General features: G+C 37.3%; 4 protein-coding genes across 4 annotated transcripts; 1 reads left to right on the top strand and 3 right to left on the bottom strand.

Annotated features, from left to right (window-relative positions):
• Window positions 1–2,426: 2,426 nt before the first annotated feature.
• LOC114736827 (FACT complex subunit SSRP1) lies at window positions 2,427–9,270 on the bottom strand. The gene is made up of 16 exons (XM_028924710.1): window positions 9,184–9,270; window positions 8,194–8,379; window positions 7,846–7,951; window positions 6,923–7,059; window positions 6,679–6,762; window positions 6,497–6,591; window positions 6,226–6,334; window positions 5,964–6,050; window positions 5,783–5,875; window positions 4,891–5,088; window positions 4,645–4,790; window positions 4,382–4,529; window positions 4,043–4,138; window positions 3,773–3,949; window positions 3,166–3,244; window positions 2,427–3,049 (listed from the first exon to the last, which is right to left on the bottom strand). Exons 1-16 carry the CDS (start codon window positions 9,235–9,237, stop codon window positions 2,922–2,924), a joined length of 1,923 nt encoding a protein of 640 aa, XP_028780543.1. The 5' UTR covers window positions 9,238–9,270; the 3' UTR covers window positions 2,427–2,921.
• A 2,783-nt stretch (window positions 9,271–12,053) lies between these two features.
• Window positions 12,054–14,142, top strand: LOC114736785 (AP2-like ethylene-responsive transcription factor At1g16060). The gene is made up of 8 exons (XM_028924653.1): window positions 12,054–12,274; window positions 12,380–12,462; window positions 12,611–12,619; window positions 12,714–12,802; window positions 12,883–12,956; window positions 13,122–13,172; window positions 13,256–13,332; window positions 13,457–14,142. The coding sequence occupies exons 1-8, from the start codon at window positions 12,054–12,056 to the stop codon at window positions 14,008–14,010; spliced, it is 1,158 nt and encodes a 385-aa protein (XP_028780486.1). The 3' UTR covers window positions 14,011–14,142.
• An 873-nt stretch (window positions 14,143–15,015) lies between these two features.
• On the bottom strand, window positions 15,016–17,101 carry LOC114736757 (uncharacterized). Its single transcript, XM_028924621.1, is given in 4 exon segments — window positions 15,016–15,532; window positions 15,534–16,445; window positions 16,447–16,827; window positions 16,829–17,101. Coding segments are annotated over 4 exon segments (1,956 nt in total). The 5' UTR covers window positions 17,053–17,101; the 3' UTR covers window positions 15,016–15,093.
• Window positions 17,102–17,808: 707 nt separating this feature from the next.
• LOC114736798 (V-type proton ATPase subunit d2) lies at window positions 17,809–21,358 on the bottom strand. Its single transcript, XM_028924668.1, has 10 exons — window positions 21,067–21,358; window positions 20,634–20,754; window positions 20,178–20,285; window positions 19,998–20,100; window positions 19,533–19,613; window positions 19,357–19,442; window positions 19,211–19,270; window positions 19,036–19,084; window positions 18,545–18,679; window positions 17,809–18,328 (listed from the first exon to the last, which is right to left on the bottom strand). Exons 1-10 carry the CDS (start codon window positions 21,245–21,247, stop codon window positions 18,197–18,199), a joined length of 1,056 nt encoding a protein of 351 aa, XP_028780501.1. The 5' UTR covers window positions 21,248–21,358; the 3' UTR covers window positions 17,809–18,196.
• Window positions 21,359–23,265: the final 1,907 nt, after the last annotated feature.

The following is a 23,265-nucleotide window of genomic DNA, read 5'->3' as shown; positions in this document are numbered from 1 at the left end:
TTTTGAACAAGAAAAAACGACTATATATGCCACTTTCTCACGTTAAATGTGGCTAAGATTTTGAACAGGCTCAGAAAAATAGGGGAAAAGGGAGATTCCGTGCCCTTGAACTAGGAAACATTTACAGCTCTTGGAAAGAAAAATAATTATCTGTAAAAACAACAAATTTTAAAGAACGACCTGCAATTCAGACTCAAAGGCTTCTAGTGACCAGTGCATCAAATTGCATTCGTGATTTCATTCAAGTTCGCCGGCCATATAATTAAAAGAAAATAACATCCAAATATCTTGTCAAAATGTGCCATTATTGGACAACACAATGGTTGACTGCCAAAAACCAGAAAAAAGAACATGATAGTTCAATGATGCTTCCCGATGTGAATAAGCTTATGATAATAGCTTCAAAATCTTGCATTACTTGTGGAATGACGAGAGAACAAGCTCGCTCGGACATACTTGGCAGCCGTGTTAGAGGTCCTAAAAGTATTGCTCGTATTCATATTGCTCGTATTCACACCATATGCACCCCACAAAAAGATCAAACTATATATACAAATCAATAACAAGCTATAAAATTCTAAACTGGAGGAAAAATTCCAAGTAAGGAATCTCATTTCCTTCTATTTCTCCTGGAAGCCAACAGAAGCCGAAATGAAATTAAAATTCAAAATAAAAAAGAAAACATTGCATCAACACTCCCAGCAAATGTACCTTTTTGATGAAGGTCTGAACCCAATATTGCTTACAAACCCTTATAGTTTGTGCTGCCAGTGCATTTCCAAACGAAACCAGGAAATGAGAAATGCGTTCTTCATTACAACTTGTCCAGAAGAAGATGTACGAGGTGTTAGAAGCAAGATTTTATTATCAAGATTGATATTCACCCACTACGTGAAAATCACCAATCAAGAAGCATTTTTTAATGGATTAAAGGTAACAAGGGATAGCAGAATATAGGAGAACGGCTATATGAGAAGGCAACTCATCTCTCCCGAAACGAGAATGGTGCAAACGATAGAGTACACCAACATTCAGGCGATTCCTAAAGTCACTATCGACATCAACAGTGGCAAATCCCCACATTTGTCATCAGCAAATAGGAACAACGGCAGTGAATGGCAAGAGAGGTCACCTGAGGCAAAACAAGCTTTGCTTACGGCAGTAGTCGACGACAGAGACTTGAGGACGGGGGCTGAAACTTCAATAACGGGTTATAGTTCTTGTTGCGTGGGGAGGGAAGCAAGCAGTCCTGGGCGGGAGTATAATGCACAAAACTAATAAATAATTGCAAATTTTATCTCATGAATAAATGATTATTAGCAAAACATTACTCTTATTACTACTACTATTACTACTAAATTATAATTAAACTTCAGTGTGAATTTGTAATTATAATTCGTTTAACTATAGCAAGTTAAAATTATTACTAGTAGTATGATAAAATATAATTTTAATAAATAAATATTTCGCTAATTAACTTCCTGCTTTCTCTGCAATAACCTTTAATTTTTATATCTATGCAAATAACTTTGATAGGGAGGTTATTTACACAATAAAAGAAAGATTAAGTGAAGATTACAGGATCTCAAGGCGTTAGGAGACTATGAAGAGGGAAGACCGAAGAGGCAGCAATTTCTGTTGCAATAACAGCTGCTGAGTTGTAACTTTTGAGTAGCTAAATCCTTAAGCCCACTGATAGAGAACGTAATAGATGCGTTGATTGGTTTGCTCTCCTTAATTTGACAACTCGGGATTTTAGCATGATGGCTTTTTGTCCATCTCCTTATGTCTGCAAGAATGGATTTACCACCTGCAATTCCTTGGATCTCTCGCGCATGGGGTTTTTAGACATTGAGCCTGATGATCGTGTGAAAAATTACTGCTCTTTCAAAGAGCTAGTTCAAAAGCTGATCTTCGAATTTTTTTATAAGAATCCAGTCCGCACTGCTTCTTTTTTTTTTTTTTTAACTACCCCTACGTATTATACATTTTTCATGGCAAGATAATAGATTGAATTAAAGGAAGATTTTGATATATTAACGGTAAATAATTAATTAAACTGATTTTCCTAATTTGTAAGGATCGGTTAATTATTGATTATTAACTCGTTTTCGCCTTAAATAAAGAATCACCACGAACTTGCAAATCACTCCATATCAGAAGCGGGGGTATCGAAAAGAAAACCTCATTTCTCCGGCTAATCCATATTACCAATATCAGGTAAAAGCTCATAGGATCAGAATCATGTACCTCAGACCTCATGAACCACATTTTAATGAATTTTGTAATTACGAAGTAAACTTCTTTATATAAAGTAAACATTTGTTTTATGCCCCTCCCGTTATCAATAAGAGCTGCTCAAGTAGATTTTAAAAACTTCATAAATTAATTTTAATATTTATATGCACCACTAAATTATATACCAATTTATAAATTAAATAAATTAGTTTATAAACTGATTTTAGGTTAAATCTCTCGTCATGGTAGATACAAAACGTCCACAAGACGCAGCCTTGCCATCACCAGGACAAATCTCATTCCTGAAAAGGCTGCCATAAGTCACTAGTCATGAATTTAATTCATGGACCGATAAATCTCCCCCATCATTCCATCTACAATTCCTTGTTGGGCTCCATATTCAGACCTTCAGGCCGTCGGATCCACCAAGTCACTAGGATCCATCGGGTAGGAAAACAAAATTTGATTTTTCTTCTTTTCCCGCATTGAATTTGCTGGCCTTGGGTGCCCCCACCAACCAAAAAATAGATGGTCGAGATTGCCGTGCGGCGCAGAGGATAGGATCTTAAGAATACAAATGATCGCTACAAACTGAACTGAAACGCCTAGGGCATGCGTTTCGCTAATAAGTAAAAGCTGTCCAACAGGAGCTGACAGGATCTCAAATTACATTTACAGTCACATCAAGCACTATCAGATTCATTTCCCGAGTCTACGTTCATAGGCTGCGGATTCTTGTACCCACTGATCTCATCCTTGTAACGTTTTTTATCTGCACGAGCTTTTGCTTCATATGGTTCCTTTTCCTCCGCTGCAAAATTCAGCCAAAAAATTAAAAGAAAGAACAAAGGTAGTAGATCATTATTATCAGATGTGATGCCGCCGTTGGAAGCTCATGGAATATAATTGACTGGCAATCAACCGTACCTGACATCTTCTTCCACTTCTCACCAAGTACTCTTCCCACATCCGTAAATGAAATTCCAGGATTACTCTTCTTCAGATTCTGTGGGGGAAAAAGAAGAGCATAAATTCTGTGAAAGAGCTCAATGACCACCCATATATAGAAGCCATTCATTACACATGAATTTATAAACTTCCATATCTGCCAAAACATATTCTCACAAATTTAGAAAATACGTCGTTTATTGTTATAGTCAAGACCATGAAGAATCCCCACATATCAAAACAGTGACAGGTTGCCAGATGATCTGAAGAGTATACAGAGTCCTAGAAGGAATATCTCCACGAACCCGACCTAAGAACATTACCCCCACCCCTATTGTTCCCTTGTCCCCCATTATATTTTAGTTCAACATAAGCCTACAGTAGCAATAGTACTATCAATATATCAATGTCATAGATATCAATATGAAAATAAAAAATCAACGACAACTAGAACCATTCAAAAGCCATAAACCCAGAAGGCTAGGCACTACATGATTGTGAAGCACCGCAACCCCCACCAACAACCTCCCAAATCCAAAGAAAGAAAACGACTACTGCCATGGTCATGCATGCATAAAGAACGCACCTCTCTCTCCATTTGGGAGAAGAACATGAAACCAGACAATGCCCTCTTCGGTGCATTAGGATCCTTTTTCTTCTTCTGTTTTTTCTTCTTTCCATCTTCATCCCCATCTTTAGATTTCTTCTTAGAAGTAGATGCCTTAGAAGACAGTTCCTTCTTTGATTCCTTTTTGGCCGGCTTCTGAAAATAGGCATTGAGGAGCCAGACACATCAGTAACTTCTAAAAAAGGGCTATCAGAAGACCAGGAAGGCCGATAAAAACAGATCTTTTACCTCTTTTCCACCACCTTCACTTGCATCAGACTCGTCTTCTCCAGAATCATCGGTTGTAGAACCACCATCATCCTCATCAGCAACAAAATCCTCATCCTGTATTCATCACTGTATAAGATGTTGTATATAGAAGCAAACCAAGACCAAAACAGAATAAGAGGATAAAATATAGGGAATATGGACGCACGCTGAATGAAGTGCCAAATAGACTTTCAAGACAAATAATATTCTTTGAGGTGCCCAAACATTTTCAGATACCAGTAACCATTTGGTGTTTCCATAATTACAGAGAATAAGAAGTAAATTGACTAAATACTAATGATTAACTAGGGGACAAACCTCTTCATCACTCTCATCACCACCAGCTGCATTTCTTATGCGTTCAAGATGAGGATCAACAGCATCATCATCATCTTCTTGGAGAACAGCAGCAACACCATCAGTGGCTTGGACACCTCCGAGGTTCATAATTTTCAAGCCCTTTGAACTGCATTTTTGAGTAAAAGAATAAATCAGGCCCTTCGAGCTGTATTGACAGGCCAAGACTGAAAACAAACTTATTTATTACTCTCTACCACACGATGTGGAAGACTAAAATTTACCTGATGAAGTCAAAAAGATTATGGTATTCATTTCTCTGAATATTACGAAATAGATGTTCTTGCTCAGTTTTTAGTCTGATAAGAAGGTCAAAGTAATGCATATTTGAACCCCCAGCAGTATGCCTCTCAAATTCCACATAGTCAATCTAGTAGAGGGAACAAAATCAAATGATCAGCTTCAATTTTATAATCTCATGAAAGTCAACCAATAGCCATACTGATCATCTGTAAAACAACTGATTTTACCTCTTCATGAAGAATGAGGGTAGGTGGTTTAGGCAGAAAGAAGAAACTCTTCTCAAGGGGATACAAAATTCCATCTTCAGCTTTCAAAGACGATTTCACTGCATAACCATCTTGACAGCTCCTGAATTTTCCTGGCTTGGTAACTTTGGCACCAGACAATCCCCGCAATATCGTCGTGAAAACTTCATGGATGAGACCCTTAAAATTGATTTGGAAATCAAACATCAATTATAGCATCACATATGCAGGGTGCCGAAGCAATTAAGGCTGTGCGTGTATAATAGTAAAGGTACAAGAAACAATCCCCCAGTGAAAACAAACAGAAAGAGAAGGATGAGAGAAGGAAATTCCCGGCCAATTTTGGTGAGATCAAACACTTCCAAAATTAATTACTTTTAGCAATTATTCACCAAAAAATGATTTAGGCAATTTGAAAATTCAGATCAATATAAAATATTAAAAAACACAGCCACACTATTTAGAAGCAATCAAGTCATCAGCCCACTATCAGATTACGAGGTTTACCTTAAAATCCAAAGAGATCTTGCAGGCTGGCTAGCAGCCATGCATTAACAAATTAACAAAAGATCAAGTGCGCATGTCCAAAAGTTCAACGGTTTCACAGTTTTCATATGCTTAAAATACTCGTTCTAATTAACATAAGTCTAGGGTGGAACTGATGCGAATCTAAATCAAACAAAACCCAATAAATGCAAGGCGCATGAGACAAGCCTCCCTTGTATCAATAAAATGGCTCGACTACCATGTCCAAACCACACTAATTGTATTAACAAAACACTTTCATCATCCCGTATACCCCAGGGATGTTGAGGAACATTGTTCCTTGTACTGAAAATTTTAAAGGCAAAGAGGAATGGCAAAAGGTAATTACCTTGTATGAAAGCTCCAATTTGTCCTTGTACTTGCTGTTGTAAAGATCTTCACCCATTGACAAAGTGCTTTGAACTACATAATCAGTTTCAAACTGTAAAAGTATGAGGACAAGATGTTAGGTGCATAATTGAACTCTAACCTATTACCCAGCAATATCAACAAGCAAGCAACAAAAATACCTGCATCACAATGTGTGGGTACAGAGTCTGTCCTTTACGAATAGGAGGATCAAGACTAATAATGACAAAGGTATGCGGCTGATTTGACTGCAGGTACACATAGAGAGTAGACATGAGACTTGTTCACCATTATTAAACTAATAAAGAGGGGGAAAGAGGAAAATTAAGATCCTGAAGCATCAGCCTCTACTCCTCCTGCTCCCCCTCTCTCTGGATGTGATACAACAGTCATAGTAAGAAGAAAATGGATAAGTAAAGAAACCTTGGGAAGTAAAAATAGGCGAACCACGCTGCTGTACTGGATTTTGAAATCATTAGCCTGCCCTTGAAGCCGCAAGAATGACAGATGTAATTCAACACTGTACCGCCCCCTACATAAAAGGTCATTCTTCTATTAACAAATACCATTAATAATTCTTTTTCCTAAAAGCAAGGGTATGAATGCAAGCATCATACAAGATATTAAGCAGCCAGAAATACATTAATGGTTATGTCATGCATCTTCAAACATCTTATGCATTTCAAGGCATTACCTTGGTGTTAGAATAGCAATACCCTCAAATGTAACAACAGCATCTTCACCTCCCGCACCAACGTCTGCCATAGACATGATTTTATCACGGAAAACCTGATTAAAAATTGGACAGTTAACCAAGATGTTTATGATGATTTTCACAGGACATATTTATCATTAATATTCAATAAACAAGCTTACCTGAGCAGGAGGACGATTTTCGTCACCAACAAATTGAGTGTTGGAATTAGGTATGTGAAAACTTATCTCCATCAAAGAATCTTTCTGAAACCATGACAAAACTGGTGTTAGACATCTAAAGTGCAAAGCATAATACAATGTATAAACCACAATATAGTTCAATGCTAAGCTTGGTTCATAAAGGAAGCTTGTAAGTTGCTGCAAGTCAATGTAAACTACGATTCTTCAATAGGTATATAAAAACCTCATTAGCTCCAGTTGTATCATCCACATGAAACTCCAAGGTCACATCATTTTTCCCTCCAAGCTGTGTTTGAGAGACATCTGCCAAAGATACCTCAAAAGCTTGCTTTGAGCCAACCATGAACGCCAACATATTTCCTAAAAAGGAGACGGAGGTTAAGAAACACACAGTAGTCAACTCAATTCAGCAATAAAAGCCCCAGCAATTGACAAAAGCAGCATTTGTTTGAAGGAGAAATTCTAAATATGAAATAACGAAAGTTTTCCTTCCCACAAGATTCCTTTCCTTTCTCTTCGTACTAGGCAGGACCCAAGCATAAGATAAGTTTTCACTTTGCACGATACCAAAAATTTAAAAAAAAAAAAGCAAAAACATAAAACAGTTGTCCCGTAAAGCTTCCACCACATGCATTAATAAATTTTAGGTGGTGGAACTTAGATCACAAGAAACTAGTAATAAAATTAATGTCAAATGAGTTTATAGCACTTTCTCCACATTAAATACAACAACAACAAAACCTCATCCCACCAAGTGGGATTGGCTACATGGATTGCCCTGTGCCATTGTCAATGACCAAATTTTTGGTTGATTGTTAACCAAAAGATCTCACTCAATAACTTCATTGAGCCCTCTCTTCAATCTTCCTCTAATCCTTCTCAAAGGACTCCACATTAAACACAAAATCCAATAAACCAAATATGCATCACATTTCCACAAATAAATGGAAGGAGAGGACGGCTCATAAAACATGTCAGAGTCATGCATGCTTCCATTTAAATCACACAAGATGGGCCAAAATATAAAGTTCAGGCAGCCTTGCATTGCATTTAAGATTTGACAAATAGTTGTCCGATAAATGCACAGTACATGCTCTGGAGAATATCAATCACAGCACATGAACTGCATATGTAACTATCACATACCATTTAGATCAACTTCTCCCCAGTTACGCCCACTAACAGAGAGCTGCTTTTCCTCTGGCGTAATCCCACATGTATTTTGAAAAAAGCTGGTTAAACTTGCCACATCCTACAAATAATTATTAAAGAAGAACAAGAATGGAAGTTAGCATATGCAAACATTCCAATTTTAGTCATGTAGGGGAGAAAACATTTGATAAATACAGATATCAACACGGTACGTAGCTTGATCAATGTTTCAAAGACAGTTGCAACTATAAACATTCATTAGGCAGAAGAATGAGGCGTTTATATATTTGGATCAAACAAACAAATAATAAAAGCACAAATCTGTAAGGTGAAGAGAGCAACCTGGTCACGAAACCCAGTGAACTTGTAGAATAAACCATCTTTGATTCGAACACCAAGCTGATTGCTTCTTGGGACCTTCATCCAAGTCACTCCCATTATGTCAGCTTTATCAACCTCAATTGCTTTACCGCCGCCTTGTCTTTTCCATAAAATCCCTCCAGAAAAAATTTTCATCTGCCCTGGATTCTGCAACCCCAACATATCAAAAGAATTACCATATGTACTTTCAGTTATCTATTAATAAATTTAGGGGAAATTTTCTTTGTTGCTTCCCTTAAAAAAAAGACAACGAAAAAGAGTGTTCGAAATTTAATTTCAGGCACAATAGAGCAAAATTTTACATGAACCAGCAGATGCCACCCATGTATGGGGCCCTACTGCTCAGACTCGTCGACGATAAATAAGTTGAAGAGAACACCATATTAAATCAAGCAACCACTTCCGTTCGATTCCAGAGGGGGGTCGGGCAAAAAACCAACCCCAAAAAAAAAAAAAAAAGAGAAATGGCTTGTCTCACCCATTCGTCATTTCCTCCCCATTCCCCTTCAGAATTTATCAACGAGGGGTAACCTTCTAGGGTTTTAAAAAAAAGAAAACGACACCCACAGAGCCATGACTTGACGTTACTATCGGCTGTTTTCACTTTTAGTTCGTCAGATAACAAAACAATTATTTTATATCAATTCACCAAATTTTCATCGAATTCGACAAATACATTACTAGGGTTTTTAGAAAATCAACGAGATGACAAGTTTTAAACACTGAATTTTGCGCTCAAAATCGAACCCCCAGAAAAAAATTGGGGAAGAGATTCTAGGGTTCATTGAGCCGAAAGTATATTAGGGTTTCCAAACAAAAACGCATAAAAAAAAAAAACAACAGCTTAACCAAAACCCATGTAAAAATAGATAAATAAGTGAAGAGAAATTCCAGCTAAAGACGATAGACTGAATAACCGATAAGTGATGAGGGCAGAGTAAGAGAACTTACGGTGCCTCCACGGCCGCCGAGAGCGATGTTGTTAAAGAGATGACCGTCCGTCATGGCTGAGAAAGTGTGCTAAACTCTGAGCTTGGGGGCAAGACCCGGTTTTCCGCGGGAGAATTTATATGTGCAAAACGATGCGCAATGCGCATATAGGGTCGAGGCGCGAACCGCCAATCTTTCTTCTTCTTTTTTTTTTTTTTACCAGAAAAAAAAGTCCTCAATTTCTGAATTAGTCCATGTACTTTAAATTCTTTTAATTTAATTCCCTCCCCATAACATATTTATAATTAGTACTTGACCTTTCGTTTTTTTTTTTTAACCAGCGTACTTGACCTTTGAACATGTTTACAATTAGGTTAAAGTATATTTTTAATTTTTAATCATTTAACGTTGTAAAAGCTTTTTATTCCTTTCTTTAACTTTAAAAAATATATTCTTAATTTTATCTTAAAATCATTAATAAAAAATAATAATATTAAAATATTAAATATTGATAAAATATTTTTAATATTGACATATTAAGTTGAATTTTTAAAAATAACTATAATTATTACCCCCAAAAATCACTATTTAAAAACTAATAATTTTAGAATTAAAAAACTAAAAATATACATTTTAAACTTAAGAGATCAAACTAAAATCTTATATAAAGTTAAATCATCAAATATATATTTGCCTTGCAATTATTATATTCCTATTTCTTCTACCAAAACTAGCACTGTTAAAAACATGAAGTGATGAGTTAGTAGTGTGTTCTGGTATAAATCAAACTATCACCCTCAGACCGAAAAAATAAAACTATCATCCACCTGTCCATGCAAAACTAAATAATCTAATCCAACTACTTCGGCTTAGAGAAGCAATAGCAGGCCATGATGGCTCTGGCCTGGGCAGTTGAGTTTAGAACTACAAAATAGATGAAGCGGCTCAAGGACAAGTGAAAATTAGTCTCACCTGTTAATCACTTCTCTCCACTCAGCGTCCTCAAGAACATGGAGGTGATATGAAAGAATAAAGGATGGGAAAGGCGCAATGGTTGAGAGAGAGGGAAACTGACCCTTCAAACCTTCAAGTTTTCTTCGTATTACATATATGTGTTATATATTTTCGAGCCCCTTAAGATTTATGTGGACTTCATTCTATATATAATTGTTAATTACAACCCCCCTCCTTATAAAATTTTGGATTCACCCCTGGAAAGAGGGAAACAGTTTCGTGCCCGGATGTTTCTTCTTGTGCTACTTCATACAAGTCAGGAAAATTAGTTAAACATTATTCATGTTCGTAAAATTTTCAAAAATTACCGCTATCTTTAAAGATCCAATTAATTCCAACGTCCTATTTCTGTCCAATGAGGAGAAAGAGAAGAATGTCCTTTGTGAACTTGAATCAACGAAGGCCATCGTTTTGATCTAACCTCGGGCACAAAACATGTGCGGGAAACAGGCAAGTAGCTCATCTAGGATAATGGGCTGTCACAGTTTCTTGTATTCGTCCTCGATACTCTTGAACCATTGAGTCAATATAACCAGGTTTACATATTTAGGACCATTCAAATTATCTGTTTTAGTTGTATAAAATATTTCTTTCTGTTCAATCCCCAAAGGCCAAAGGTCTTCATCGTCTTCCAAGCTCTTTTGGTTCTCTCAGGTCCACAACTAATATTAAAATGTCAAGCTTTTTAGCTGTCAAGTGATATAAGACGAGTGAAGTGATTATTACATTCCATCGTAAGCACCGTTGATTAAAGTACAGAGGAAGCAAATCGTAAGTGGGAAGTCCGACTAATAGAATATAATCCAATTCAATTCAATGCCAAGAGAAGACAAACAGTGGAATATAGAAGGTGATGAATCCAATAGCTATAATCATACATATCAAACCTTTTGTTGCTTGTCCTGACCAAAAGAAGGCTTACCTCCTGAGCAAGCATTGTTTCTTTTTCTTTCTTTTTTTTTTTGGGGGGGGGGGGGTGTGTTCCTGCAAGTTCTGTGTAAGTACACAAAGTTTGTCAGCATGGATCAGCCAAAAAGTCACTTTCAGAATTTCTTCCACATACACGTAACAATAACAACAATATATCATATTTGCTCATTCTGAGAAGATCGCCACGAAACATTCATATTAATGGGTTAAGCTCGCAACAACCAGACGGTAAAATTTAACTCTCATGGAGGAGAGCCATCTTGGCTTATCAACTTGGCTATACACAGTCTGGTTCATCATATCGTCCTACCTTTAGCACATATCTTATGAGTGATAATTGAAGAAAATGATGAAGGCTTGGCTTAAAACTAATTTCTCAGCTATTATTACTATCATTGAAGTAATCATTGCCTCAAGAAAAACACAGCGTTGGTTAACTTTGATTTGCGACATATCTTGCAGGATAATATCCTGACTTCCTTTACATTTGGCATCGATCTGTACAATTGCCGGTGAATACATCAATTAACTCCACATGATACTAGTAAGATAAATTCATGTTTTTTCTTTTTATCGTTATCACTTAAAGGTTGGCTTTGGACAGTTGTAACTAGACATCTCTAGTTGTTATTATATATATGTCGAAAATCGTAATTATTTAAGATTACAACCAACAGTGTGGAGTGAATTTAAAATGTCCGTAATTCGGGTATAAGGCTGGCAAACAGGACAAAATGAATTGTAGACAAGTTTCCCTGTTATTATCGTCCCCCTTGTGATAACTTCAGCCATGTTCATAACAGTAGAAACAAAAACATAACAGAGACAAAAGAAGTTAACATTATAAAAAGAACACATACCTTACAAACATCTCTCACCAAGGCAAGCAATTACAGGAGGAAAAGAGTGTACCAAGAGACCTGCAGGAGGACGTCATGATACGAACAATGGAAATGATAACAAATGGTGAAGAGAGCATAGGAAGGAGGAGGATGTTCATGGAAGGATGTGATTTCCAAGGAACTCGCACTGTCAAGAGACGAAGAAGAGAGCATGGAGCAGCTGCACTGAACTGTGATGATGATCTAAGTCAGAAGAGAGAGCAAGTTGATCAAAATTCGACCACCCATACAGCTAAGAGAAGTTCAAGATTTCGAGGTGTTAGCAGGTGATAAGAAGGAGTTTTCTTTATAATTTCAAATAAACATTAAGTTCCAGGGTCTTCGACTGTTCTGGTCAATTTGCTAATCTCTTTCAAACTGCATCTCAACAGACACAAATGGACTGGTCGGTATGAGGCTCACCTGTGGGACAAACTCTCTTGGAATGTAACACAGAAGAAGAAAGGGAAGCAAGGTAGAGTTCTTCATTTTTTTCATGTCTTATCAAATTGACAAGAATTTTTGCTTTATTGCATACTTTTCCTCGTTCATTTGTTCTTCCTTTCTAATATACCCATGTTTCATCTATTTCATTCTGCGGGAACGTGGATCGGAACTAGCAGTTTACCTTGGTAAGTACGGAATGACCTTCACTGTAGAGTCAAGACTGATCTAATCCCTCCGTTAATATTCATGAGATGATCAAATAACTTTCAATGTTTGCAGGAGCTTACGATGAAGAAGAATCTGCAGCCAGAGCATACGATTTAGCTGCACTGAAATACTGGGGAACTTCAACTTTCACCAACTTTCCGGTATGGCATAATTATGATTTATCACAATGAAAAGAATGATCTTCACCTTTGCTTGGATGCTGATCATCTCATTCCAACAGATATCAGATTACATGAAAGAGATAGAGATAATGCAGACTATGACAAAAGAGGAGTATTTGGCCACTTTAAGAAGGTTGGATTTCTTATCCTAGTAGGGTATCTCCCCTATTATCCAGGAAAAGTATTTTCAGGCTTCATCACTGTTAATAGTATTCAGTACTTACAAAAAGTAAACTAGAAATCACAAGGTAGGTTTTAAGAGCGCTGCCACAGTGAGTAACTGGGTTTTCTTTGACAGGAAGAGTAGCGGCTTTTCAAGAGGCATATCAAAATATAGGGGTGTTGCAAGGTGATAATCCTGATGAATGTGTAATGACTTGTGAACTGTCATTGTTGGAGATGATTCACAGTTACAGAGTGAAATTGTTGCAGGCACCACCAGAATGGTAGATGGGAAGCAAGGATAGGGAGGGTTTTTGGAAACAAATATCTCTACCTTGGCACTTACAGTAAGTTTTATCTTTACAACCCATCATAGGACTACAAGAGTACACTAAATAAGTCCAGAACAGCTTATCCGATCTCATGCATAAACTTTTTGAGCTCATCAAAGCCATGCGTGTTTCCCATTAGGCACCCAGGAGGAAGCTGCTCGTGCTTATGACATTGCGGCCATTGAGTACAGGGGGATTCATGCTGTAACCAACTTTGATTTGAGCAATTACATAACAATGTTAAGACCTGCTAGAGGAAATATCACAGAGCCAACACTTGAATCACAGATCGTACCAGAGTTTCAGACAATGGCATCTCCATCTAATTATACTTCAGTAAAGGAGTCCAAGACCTTGGTCCTTGACGGCAATTTTTGCAACTCAGATTACCTGAAGTCTTCACGAAAGCAAGAGGTCCTTGAGAAGGAAACTGCTTTTATCTCAAGCAACAAGTCATCTTCACCTACTGCTCTTGGCCTTCTTCTCCGTTCTTCAATTTTCAGGGAATTAGTGGAAAAGAATTTGAATATATTTGGAGATGAAACTGATGGGGAAGACACAAAGGATCGACAACCACATATATCCGGTGATGATGAGTTGAGTAGAATATTCTATGATAGTATTGATGATATCCCATTTGCCAATGATCTTAAAAGATACAATTTTCCAGGCGAAAACCACTCCGTCTTATGAGCAGAGAAACACAAAATTTCTAAAGAGCAATGTAATGCCAAGGTGAGAATCGAGAAGCGTAGAATTTCTTTAGAGCAACGTATTGCTAGGGTATGCATTTATAACCTAGAGAATCTAGTTTCACTAGTGAGGAAATGTGGGTCATTATTTGTGAAGTTATGCGATGCTTACCAATTTCCTCCATTATTGTAGAGACAAATAGCTCAGTTTTGGACTAGCAAATAATGGTGTATGCTATCGTATAATTAAGAGGCCTCTTTTCAGAGGAACACCTCTGTGTGTGTGTGTGTGGAAGCCATAGCTGACACGATTTTTTTTTTTTTCCTTCGGAGAAAACATCTGGTTAACAACAAAGACCTGAGTATTTAAATCCATTTACAACGTTTTAAAGCTAACTCATTCCTGACATACTGGGACCAGTAAACATAGTGCGGGTGTTATTTACAATAGCAATGACTAATCGATAAAAGATGTCTAAAAAGTTATCTAGATCACAAAAAGAAACCCCCGGGTCGGCCCCTGTCTGAAACAAGGTCACCTCTCAAATAGTAACAAGCTTTGCCTAGTTTCAGAAAACTAGCTTTCTGAAGAGGATTCACTGTTTCCAAGGAGGATAACAAATTTTATGTCCCAGAAAAGGAAGCTGCTGCCCCTGCATTAGGTCAGATTTAATTATTCTGAATCATGATAAAATTCTTCATTAATGATTCAGAGCAAGCCGAACTTTCCTTTTGTTAAAAGATTTTATTTTTGGGGGGTACAGACTACGAATAGTTATTTTGGATTCCGCAAAAATGACAGGTGACAAAACATTAGGTTTAAACAATGTAATCCTCCAATGGTTTTAACTTTCTTCCAGCCTATTTATGTTACAAGTATTTATTTGCAAATGATCAACTGATGTTGAAATACAGAAAAGAAAAGATGAAACGGAGAAAGTAAACTGATTGCATAGCAAATGAACTGCAGCTAATAATTCATTCAAGGAGTCTAGATGTTAAGTCCTTCCGTGTACCTCTTGTACAAGCGATAAATTTGTTGCTTTTCCTTATAATCATTAAATATGATTTCCTCAGAAGAGCATCAAAATTGATTCCTTTTATTTCTTCTAAGTTCATCCCTTCTCGCATAAACAAAAAATAGAAAGAAGAAGGCCGCAACAGATAATGAGACTAAACCCCATGGAAATGGAGGATCCCTGAAGTACGCAAGGGATGCTTCTATTTCTTGGGAGGCATGATAGACAATAGAATGGATAGCATCCAAATCATGATCAGAAGACCTTAGGTGAAAAAAGGCCATCTCGAAATTTAAATGCGACAATGCAGACACCAGTTTGTCCAGTTTGTATTTGAAAAGGTTCCATCTCTGAAAGAACTCAACATCCTCCTTTTGTTTGAGTAGATCGTCTCTTGCATATGTTTCTGTGGAGTGAAGAACATTTATAGCACTTGAAATGCTGTAATTCAAGGTCGTCAACAAAACATTTCTCCGTGCTGCATCTTTCTGCACAAAAGACAGATGACATCTTGGAGAATGGCCCAAATGTAGTCTTCCCTATACTCCATGTATAATCCACCAGAGTATTATTGTGTCTGGGACCCCATGACAAATGTGTTGGCGAAACTCCCCACATGCTCTGAAGAATCGACCCAACGAGTGGTCGTTCAAGTGCCCTTGTATTTGTGAATATAGGATGACCATTGCAGCTATAACCACTCTGAGGGTTCTTTGTCCTAACTGCAATGACCATGTCCCTGAAAGCAACAGACTGGTGATATCGATCGAGCAGCACAATCGTGTTATAATCCAAGTCAAAAACATACACAGATAGTCCGACCCAAATCCTCTCCAAGTACTTTGCTGCTTTCCTGAACTCATTAGTGGATTCGGATAATATCTGATGGAGGAGCTTAGAATCCAAATACTCACTCACGATAATAGTAGAGTTATGAAACAAAAACTTAGAAGCACACGAATTAAGTGACCTCAAAGTAGCGAACGAACAAAACGGGCAATCAGAGTATTTAACTTCATAGGCCTTAAAACTCAACGACTGGCCACGTGACAAGAGCCCATTCTCATCCCTGAACTTCTTCTCAATCAATTCCCAGTCAAGACCATAGGACTCCTTCCCTTCAATTCCATACACATGTATGAACTGAACAACCAAAGGATTTTCATAAGGAGCAGGAATTCTCAAAAAGGCACAAGAAAAACCTGGTAGGCCCTCCAAATCCGCAAGCAATGCCTTCCCGGACTGGGGTCGACCATGGAGTGCTCCCAAAGGATGAAACTCTCCCCTAGGCAAAACGCCATCCCCTGTATAAGCCGGCCAGTAATGTACAGGTCCTGCGTTCAAATAAATCCAAACATACCTCTCTGTTCCAGTGAAAAAAGTCCCCAGACAGCAGGGAAAAGCAGGGGAAGAATCCAGAGTCGTAGCTATAAGCATATGGCCTCGCCTGGGCACCTAAATTCAGCAGGTACAGATACACTCCTTCAATGGGTTTTTCCTTTTCAAATCCATGCTTAATGATCTGATCAACGGAAGTAAAGGGAATAGATAGAAGAGGAAGTCTGGGGTTCCATAAGCGTTTGACCACTTCAGATTTGATCGCATCAGATAGAACGGGAGCTAAAGAGGGAGAATGAGATACGTCGAGATGGAGCGCGCGTCTGATAGCGAGACGGTGGTTCTGGAGCTGAGAAGGGGAGATATCGTGGAAGTGGTCGGCGGGTTGAGAAGCTGAAAGGTAGGAGGATAGGAGGGAATCTGAAGCGGAGGGGAAATCACCGACGAGTCGTACATTAAGAGAGAGAGAGTGAAAGAAAGAAGGGAGGAAATGAGAGAGGGGATGTGAGGATGGGAATGGGTGAGACAGAGGGATTCTTGACTGAGGAGGGGAGAGAAAGGAAGGAGTCGTCGGAGGCAAGTGGATCGGCAGGGGCCTGATGGGCGAGAAAAGAGTCAAGGCCAATGATAGGGGAAGCAGTGGTGGTGCCAATGACAAAGATGAAAACGGTGGCGGTGGCGATCATCTTCGGCTGCAAAGAAGTAGTGGTAATGGCGGAATGAAATGGAGTTCAGTTAAGCATTATGTGTCAACATTCAGGAGTGAGAAACATTTTGGCATAACAGAGGAATTTGGAATGGAGGCAGAGCGAGGGAAAACCCGGGAAGCCTAACTGCATGCATTCAGCCGCAGTTTTTGCCGCCTGAAATAAAATGAATACGTAACGATTTATGTATTGTAAGGATCCGAGCTTGGTGAGCAGCTATTTGCATGCACCCCCAACAAATTTGAACCTAACGATTTATGTACGGTAATCGCAGCGCATTTGATCGGCCATTAGCACGAGTACACTTACACGCTCCGCTGCGATTGATAGGAACTCGTTATTTAAACAAGTGGCTTATTTTCTAAGCTGAATTAGTATAAATAACCCACTAACAATTAATTATAAAGGGAAAAAAAAAATGTCCTAACCCTTTGATTTTGTAGTAATTTTTATGTTTTAACTTTAAATCTCTTTACTTATAGAAAATACTTTTTAAAAAATACATTTTAGATGGACTAAAGGACACTTTTGATCAATAAATAAATGAAATTAATATTTTTTATTTTTTGTAATTTTTTTCTTTTACTTTTCCCTCCTTAAAATATGAAGGAAATATAATAACATGAAGAAGAAAAAGTTAGTCAGTTAAAAATATGTTGATTTGAACAAAATGTTGAGTTAGTTTGTTAAAATGTTGACTTCTTTTCGGCCAAAAAAAATAAAAGATACAGAGGAGACAGGAATAAATTTATTTGAAATTGATAAACACAAAATACAAACACTGGAAAAAAAAAATGCACATTATTCATATGTCATCAACTTACTACTCAAACTGTAAGTGATATACAAGAGCTGTATCTACTTTATAAGAAGCACAACAACAATAATGGGAAAAAAGAACTTAACATCTTCAAGACGGATAACATAGTTGACGGAATTCAGCAACAATCTTCACTCCAGATTGTAGGTCTTATCCGCGTAAAGTTCTAGTGCAAACACACTACTCTGAACAGCGTCATCGACCCATTGGCAACTCCTCAAATTGAAATGTGGAGGATGATTTACAGACAATTATCCCGAAAGGGGACAAAAGCTAACAAATTTAAGCGAGCTGTAATTCAGCCTAAAATATAAAGACAACACTGTCATGAACTCTTGACTTTTGATTCTGAGCCACGCATTCAGAAATCCACATTAGGTTCCTAATCTCTTGCTCCCTTAACCTCATATATGCGAAGAACACGGCATAATGGAACTGCAAAAAGAAAAGGGCAGCTAAGAAAGACAAAACATATAAATAGAGTTAAACCATTATAATATAATATTGAAGCCACATAATTTTCTTCCAACGCTGTGACTCTAGTAATTTTTTAACATGGCTTGGTCAGAAATACATGGCAGCCCCTCCGATATTAGTTGGTTTTCTACTGGGACCAGAAATAATTGAGAAAAACAGCAGTCAGATATAAACCTGTTGCTCAAACGCTAAGCAAAGCCTCTTCACCTCCTCCTCATAGAACGCCTTGTCAAGCATCTGGCTCTCTCCGTAAGATAATTTAGCAAAAATAGACTGATATGGAGGATATTTTTCCATAACAGCACGAACCTGCATGAGAACCAGTTCAGGTCCAAACAGCAATATTAGAAGTATTCATATACATACAGGAGTTAGAACCCACTATCTAAAAGCAGCCGAGAGATTTACGGCTTAAACTCAATGATGCGAAATGGACATGCATAACTGAGACAGGATATACATTTTTGGCATAAGTGACCAGAGTGTTAGCTGAAAATATATTTCACAATTATTGGGCTATTAAACACAATCGACTATCCAGAGGGGCACAATCTAACGGGGCCTAAGAGACAGACAAACTAAAAGAAACCAATTAACTCGTATTAATTATTTCCACCAAAGAAACTGGTCAACAAGACAACATTGAGAAGCAAAATAAAACGAACCTGATCAATGTCCTCGCAGACAGCCAGTTCCTCGTGGCCATAAGGATAACTGTTCGGGGTAAGTAAATAATTACTTAAAGAAGACGTTCGAAAGCAGCATAGAAACTTCTAGCCCAAAAAAGGCAGTACTTTAACTTCCATGAAAAGATGAATCAATATTAAGATAGGGGCTTACAGTAAACCAAAATTGGAGTACAATTTTCTGCGATCATCCCTGGTGAGCTCAGTACCAATGCTGTTCAAAGCGAAAATCATCATTTCAATTCTACAAATATCCAGAAAGACAAAAAGTTACACAAAATCTTCTTAGCTTCAACGTACCTATTTATGGTAATATTTACAGCCCTTCTATCAGCCTCAAAAGCTAAAAGGTCAGACATGATCTCAGCAGTGGCACCACCAAGTTTCTGTGTATGAACAGACATTGATAAAAATCAGGTTAAATGGCAAAATGAAAGAATGAATACTCATAAGGACAAATACTTCAGTGCAATCACCTGACAAAATCTGTAAAAGTCCTCAAGGTATGCCTTGTAAAGAGTGTTCCTCATTATTTCAATGTTCATGTCATCCAAGTCCTACGAAAGGAAAAAATTAGTAATCAAATGCAGAACACAGGGATCAGAGGCTCTTGAATCACAAGCATATATCTAATAAAAGGAGTATTTCACATATAAACACCTGAGTCTACTAAGATGAAACCGTCAAGATCTAAGTCATTGATACTCATACTGTCAACAGTTTGCTTCCATTTTATGTCTAATCAGAACAAAATGTAAAGCTGAAGAACTGCCCTCTTAAAGAGGCCATATACTAGTTGCCACTAATCTCTTGATTTTCTAAATATTGTAAGCACACTCAGTACCTTACCACCGATGAAATTTTGAGCAGACTGACTAAGGAGCCAAAACCCCAGAACAACATTAAGGAAACACAAAAGCAAATTAGGTTAGAAGATTTACATCTGATGTAATGCACTCTGAGAAGTATGGTGCCAGAGGCGTGTCAACAAGTACTAGTCTGTAGAGCTCCCGCATGTTCTGAGCCACCGCCAGAGTAGCAATGCTGAGAACAACCCATAAAACTCTAAAGTTCTATATCCTTTAAGTCGTAATGTCAGAACAATGCAGAAATAATTATACCTGTCAAACATTCCCAGCGGATGACACTTTTCTAATAGTTCTTGAACATCTCTCTCATGCAAGGTGCCAGTGACAATAAGAACAACATTATCAATCATGTGGCCATATCTGCCAGATGGGGGAAAATGAAAGAGTTATTGACCTCAAGTTGCACCTTTTGGTCTGCCTTACCTAGGATAAATTCCACCGAAACTAAAAGATGGATGCTTAACTGCCAAGCTAAGCATAGTTTAGTCAAACTTTCCTCCGAAAGTCCGAGTTGCTAAGTAAGTAAAGAGCAAACGGTTTGATGCTACGGAAGGGGTCAGCTTAGTAAGAATTGATGTTCTAAAAAAACTTTGATCTCCTTGTATCTTTAAATAAGTATGCATGCTCACTATAAAGTTCATAAGAACAAAAACAAAGAAAATAATATATACAATGAGCTAACGATCAGAAAAGTAAGACTTCGCATACGTGATATATTCCAAAAATGTTGACAAGGGCTCTGTGGCTTGGCATAACATATGCTTATAGTCATCAACAAGCTTAAGAGTGCATTTCTCCACTATCGTTGTTGTATGCAATGGAGAAGGTTCTGCAACAGGCAGATTCACGGCATAAATTGATTAAGCTGTGAAAAATAGACATCTAACTGATAAGCAATAACCTATACTGAAATAATCAATAACAAAAAAGACAGCCAGCCGTACCAATCATTTAAGGGAGAAATAGTCAAGTTCTAAACTGAAGAATTAACGCAGGATATCAATTCCATTCAAAAGATCAACACTCCAATTGCGTTTGACATCAAATCAAATCAGGTTCCATTTTTAAGGATTTGACAGGTGAAACCCAATCCCTGATTCAACGATGTAAAGGAAAAAGTAAACTAATTCGAAGAACGCACCATTTTGCAGGTAAGGGCCGTACTCAGTGGCCGACAGGTGCATCTTGATGTCATCGAGGGTCTCGCATTGGCACAAATTGTTATAATCGGCTGCTGTGAGCAGCCCCCCTCGGTGACCCCGCACGATCGCCTCCAGGTAACCACCATGAATGTTGAACGTAAGAGCTTCGAAGCCGTACATTGTTTTCCGAAGGCGATCCCGGGATCTGCAGGATGCAGGTCTAAATGAATTATTGAACAGAACAGGTGTCCGGTGAGTGATCGGGTTTGTCTTGTGATTTTTTTAAGAATTCAATCACGAAATATATTAGATCTATCCACAGTACATGATCAGTTTCATTTTTTTTTACGGCTAAAAAAATGACAAATGAAGTTTCCCTTCCTTTTTTCTTTTTTTTTGGGGGGTGGGGGATGTCTGGTTCTACTATCTAACGCTCCAGAGACAGACAGAGGAGATATTGCGCAAACAACCCTCTCTTGCATTCAAAAAGGCCAAGGACTTTAAGCCCATACCACGCTACAGGCCCATGAATGGCAAGAATGGGTATTGGTTGGGAACAATGGGCCGCAATGGGCTTGCCTTTTACCTTCGCAAGAGAAATGTCTCAAAAATCTAAAATATTTCATGAACAAGAAGAATCTTCTTTTTATGTCAAAAGAATAAACAAAATGGATCTTGTCTTGTGCATTGAATGGTCTCCAATTTGTTATACTACCTCCGGTCCTAATTATAAGAGCCAATTGATTAATTTAAGGAGATTAAAAAAGTAAGTTAAGTTAATTATTTGTCATAAATAGGTGTTGTCTTTCCTAAAATATCCTTACTAATCAAGTGTATTGATTAGAACTATCATTGTTAGAAGAGTTACTTTAGAAAAAAAATGTATAAATATGAGAGATAAAGTGGATTGGGGGTCTTATATTTAGGACCAAAATAAAAGTCAAACAGGGTCTTATATTAACAACCGGAGGTAGTACAATACAGAATAATTTTAACAATACAAATATAAAATTGGATGAAATAATTATAAGTTCATATTAAGATTAAATTATATTTTAATTTCATTTAGGAATATATTATAGAATAAGTAATATGGTGGGATGATAAGTTTTATTATATATAAAAAAAATTCTAAAAATACGTAATAATTTTGTTGCCCATGTGAAATCGATCAATTGTCTTTCTTCTTTTTTTTTTTTTTTGGGCTTGTTGAACCAAGGGCAAAAAGAGAGAATCACTCCCTCCCTTTTTCTCCTCTCTTTGATCACTTTTTTTCTCCCTATTTTTTCCCTTATCCGCTAAACAGGAGGTTAATGTTTTAAATTAATAGAATGATCGGACAATCACAGTAGTAATTTGGTAAAATATGTTGGAAAATTGGGAGACACCGTTTCCAAAAAGATGATTGGGACGTGGAAAGTCCGTGATTCACAGCCCAGAAGCAAAGTCGACTGGCTGAAATGTTGTGACGAGAAGTCAAAGACTCTCACTTTGGTGAAGTGGTCCATCAGAATCCCCCCAGGCACATTGCTGAAAGTACTCAAAATTCAATCTCCCACGTCCAATAGTTTTGAAGTCTTACTAATTACTATCTCTGGTCCTAATTATAAAAACCAGTTAACTAATTTAAAGAAATTAAAAAAGTAAATTGAGTTAATTATTTGTTCTAAATAAGTGTTGTCTTTCCTAAAATATTATTGCTAATCAAGTGTATTAGTTAGAACTACTATTGTTAGAATCACTACTATGAAAAAAAAATGTATAAATATAAGAGACAAAGTGGATTGGGGTCTTATATTTAGGACCAAAATAAAAGTCAAACAAGATCTTATATCAAGGATCAGAGGTAATATTAGCTAACCCAGTTCAACTAGAGGTTAATTAGCATAATCAAATGGGGCCAAAAGCCATACGTGGTCCCCTGTTATTTAGCTCTAATAAGATAATCACCGATTATTCTTACGTAATTACTTATATAAGATAATATCTGTTGGCGTCCCCGTAAAACAATAATCACAATCCATCACTAATATGATGTAGTGCTTGTTTAGAATGATACTACCTCCAATCCTTAATATAAGACCTTATTTCACTTTTATTTTGATCCTAAATATAAGATATCAATCTATTTTCTCTCTCATATTTATGCATTTTTTCAAGATAGTCCTTCTAACAATAGTAATTCAAACCAACACACT

The sequence above is a fragment of the Neltuma alba genome, unplaced genomic scaffold (assembly GCF_004799145.2).
Source record: "Neltuma alba isolate B1F8T4 unplaced genomic scaffold, ASM479914v2 tig00013372_pilon, whole genome shotgun sequence".
NCBI lineage: Eukaryota > Viridiplantae > Streptophyta > Magnoliopsida > Fabales > Fabaceae > Neltuma > Neltuma alba.
This window is presented reverse-complemented; position numbering and strand designations above follow the sequence as displayed.

Coding starts and splice junctions, on each gene's coding strand:
- LOC114736827 (XM_028924710.1), bottom strand. CDS start 9,237: ATGACGGACGGTCATCTCTTTAACAACATCGCTCTCGGCGGCCGTGGA. Junction 4,791..4,890: donor CCCTCATTCTTCATGAAGAG/GTAAAATCAGTT, acceptor TCCCTCTACTAG/ATTGACTATGTGGAATTTGA. Junction 3,245..3,772: donor TCTCCCAAATGGAGAGAGAG/GTGCGTTCTTTA, acceptor TTTCCCCCACAG/AATCTGAAGAAGAGTAATCC.
- LOC114736785 (XM_028924653.1), top strand. CDS start 12,054: ATGGAAATGATAACAAATGGTGAAGAGAGCATAGGAAGGAGGAGGATG. Junction 12,803..12,882: donor CAACTTTCACCAACTTTCCG/GTATGGCATAAT, acceptor TCATTCCAACAG/ATATCAGATTACATGAAAGA. Junction 13,333..13,456: donor TCTCTACCTTGGCACTTACA/GTAAGTTTTATC, acceptor GTTTCCCATTAG/GCACCCAGGAGGAAGCTGCT.
- LOC114736798 (XM_028924668.1), bottom strand. CDS start 21,247: ATGTACGGCTTCGAAGCTCTTACGTTCAACATTCATGGTGGTTACCTG. Junction 20,101..20,177: donor CCGCTGGGAATGTTTGACAG/GTATAATTATTT, acceptor GGTTGTTCTCAG/CATTGCTACTCTGGCGGTGG. Junction 19,614..19,997: donor CAGAGTGCATTACATCAGAT/GTAAATCTTCTA, acceptor TTCCTTTCGTAG/GACTTGGATGACATGAACAT.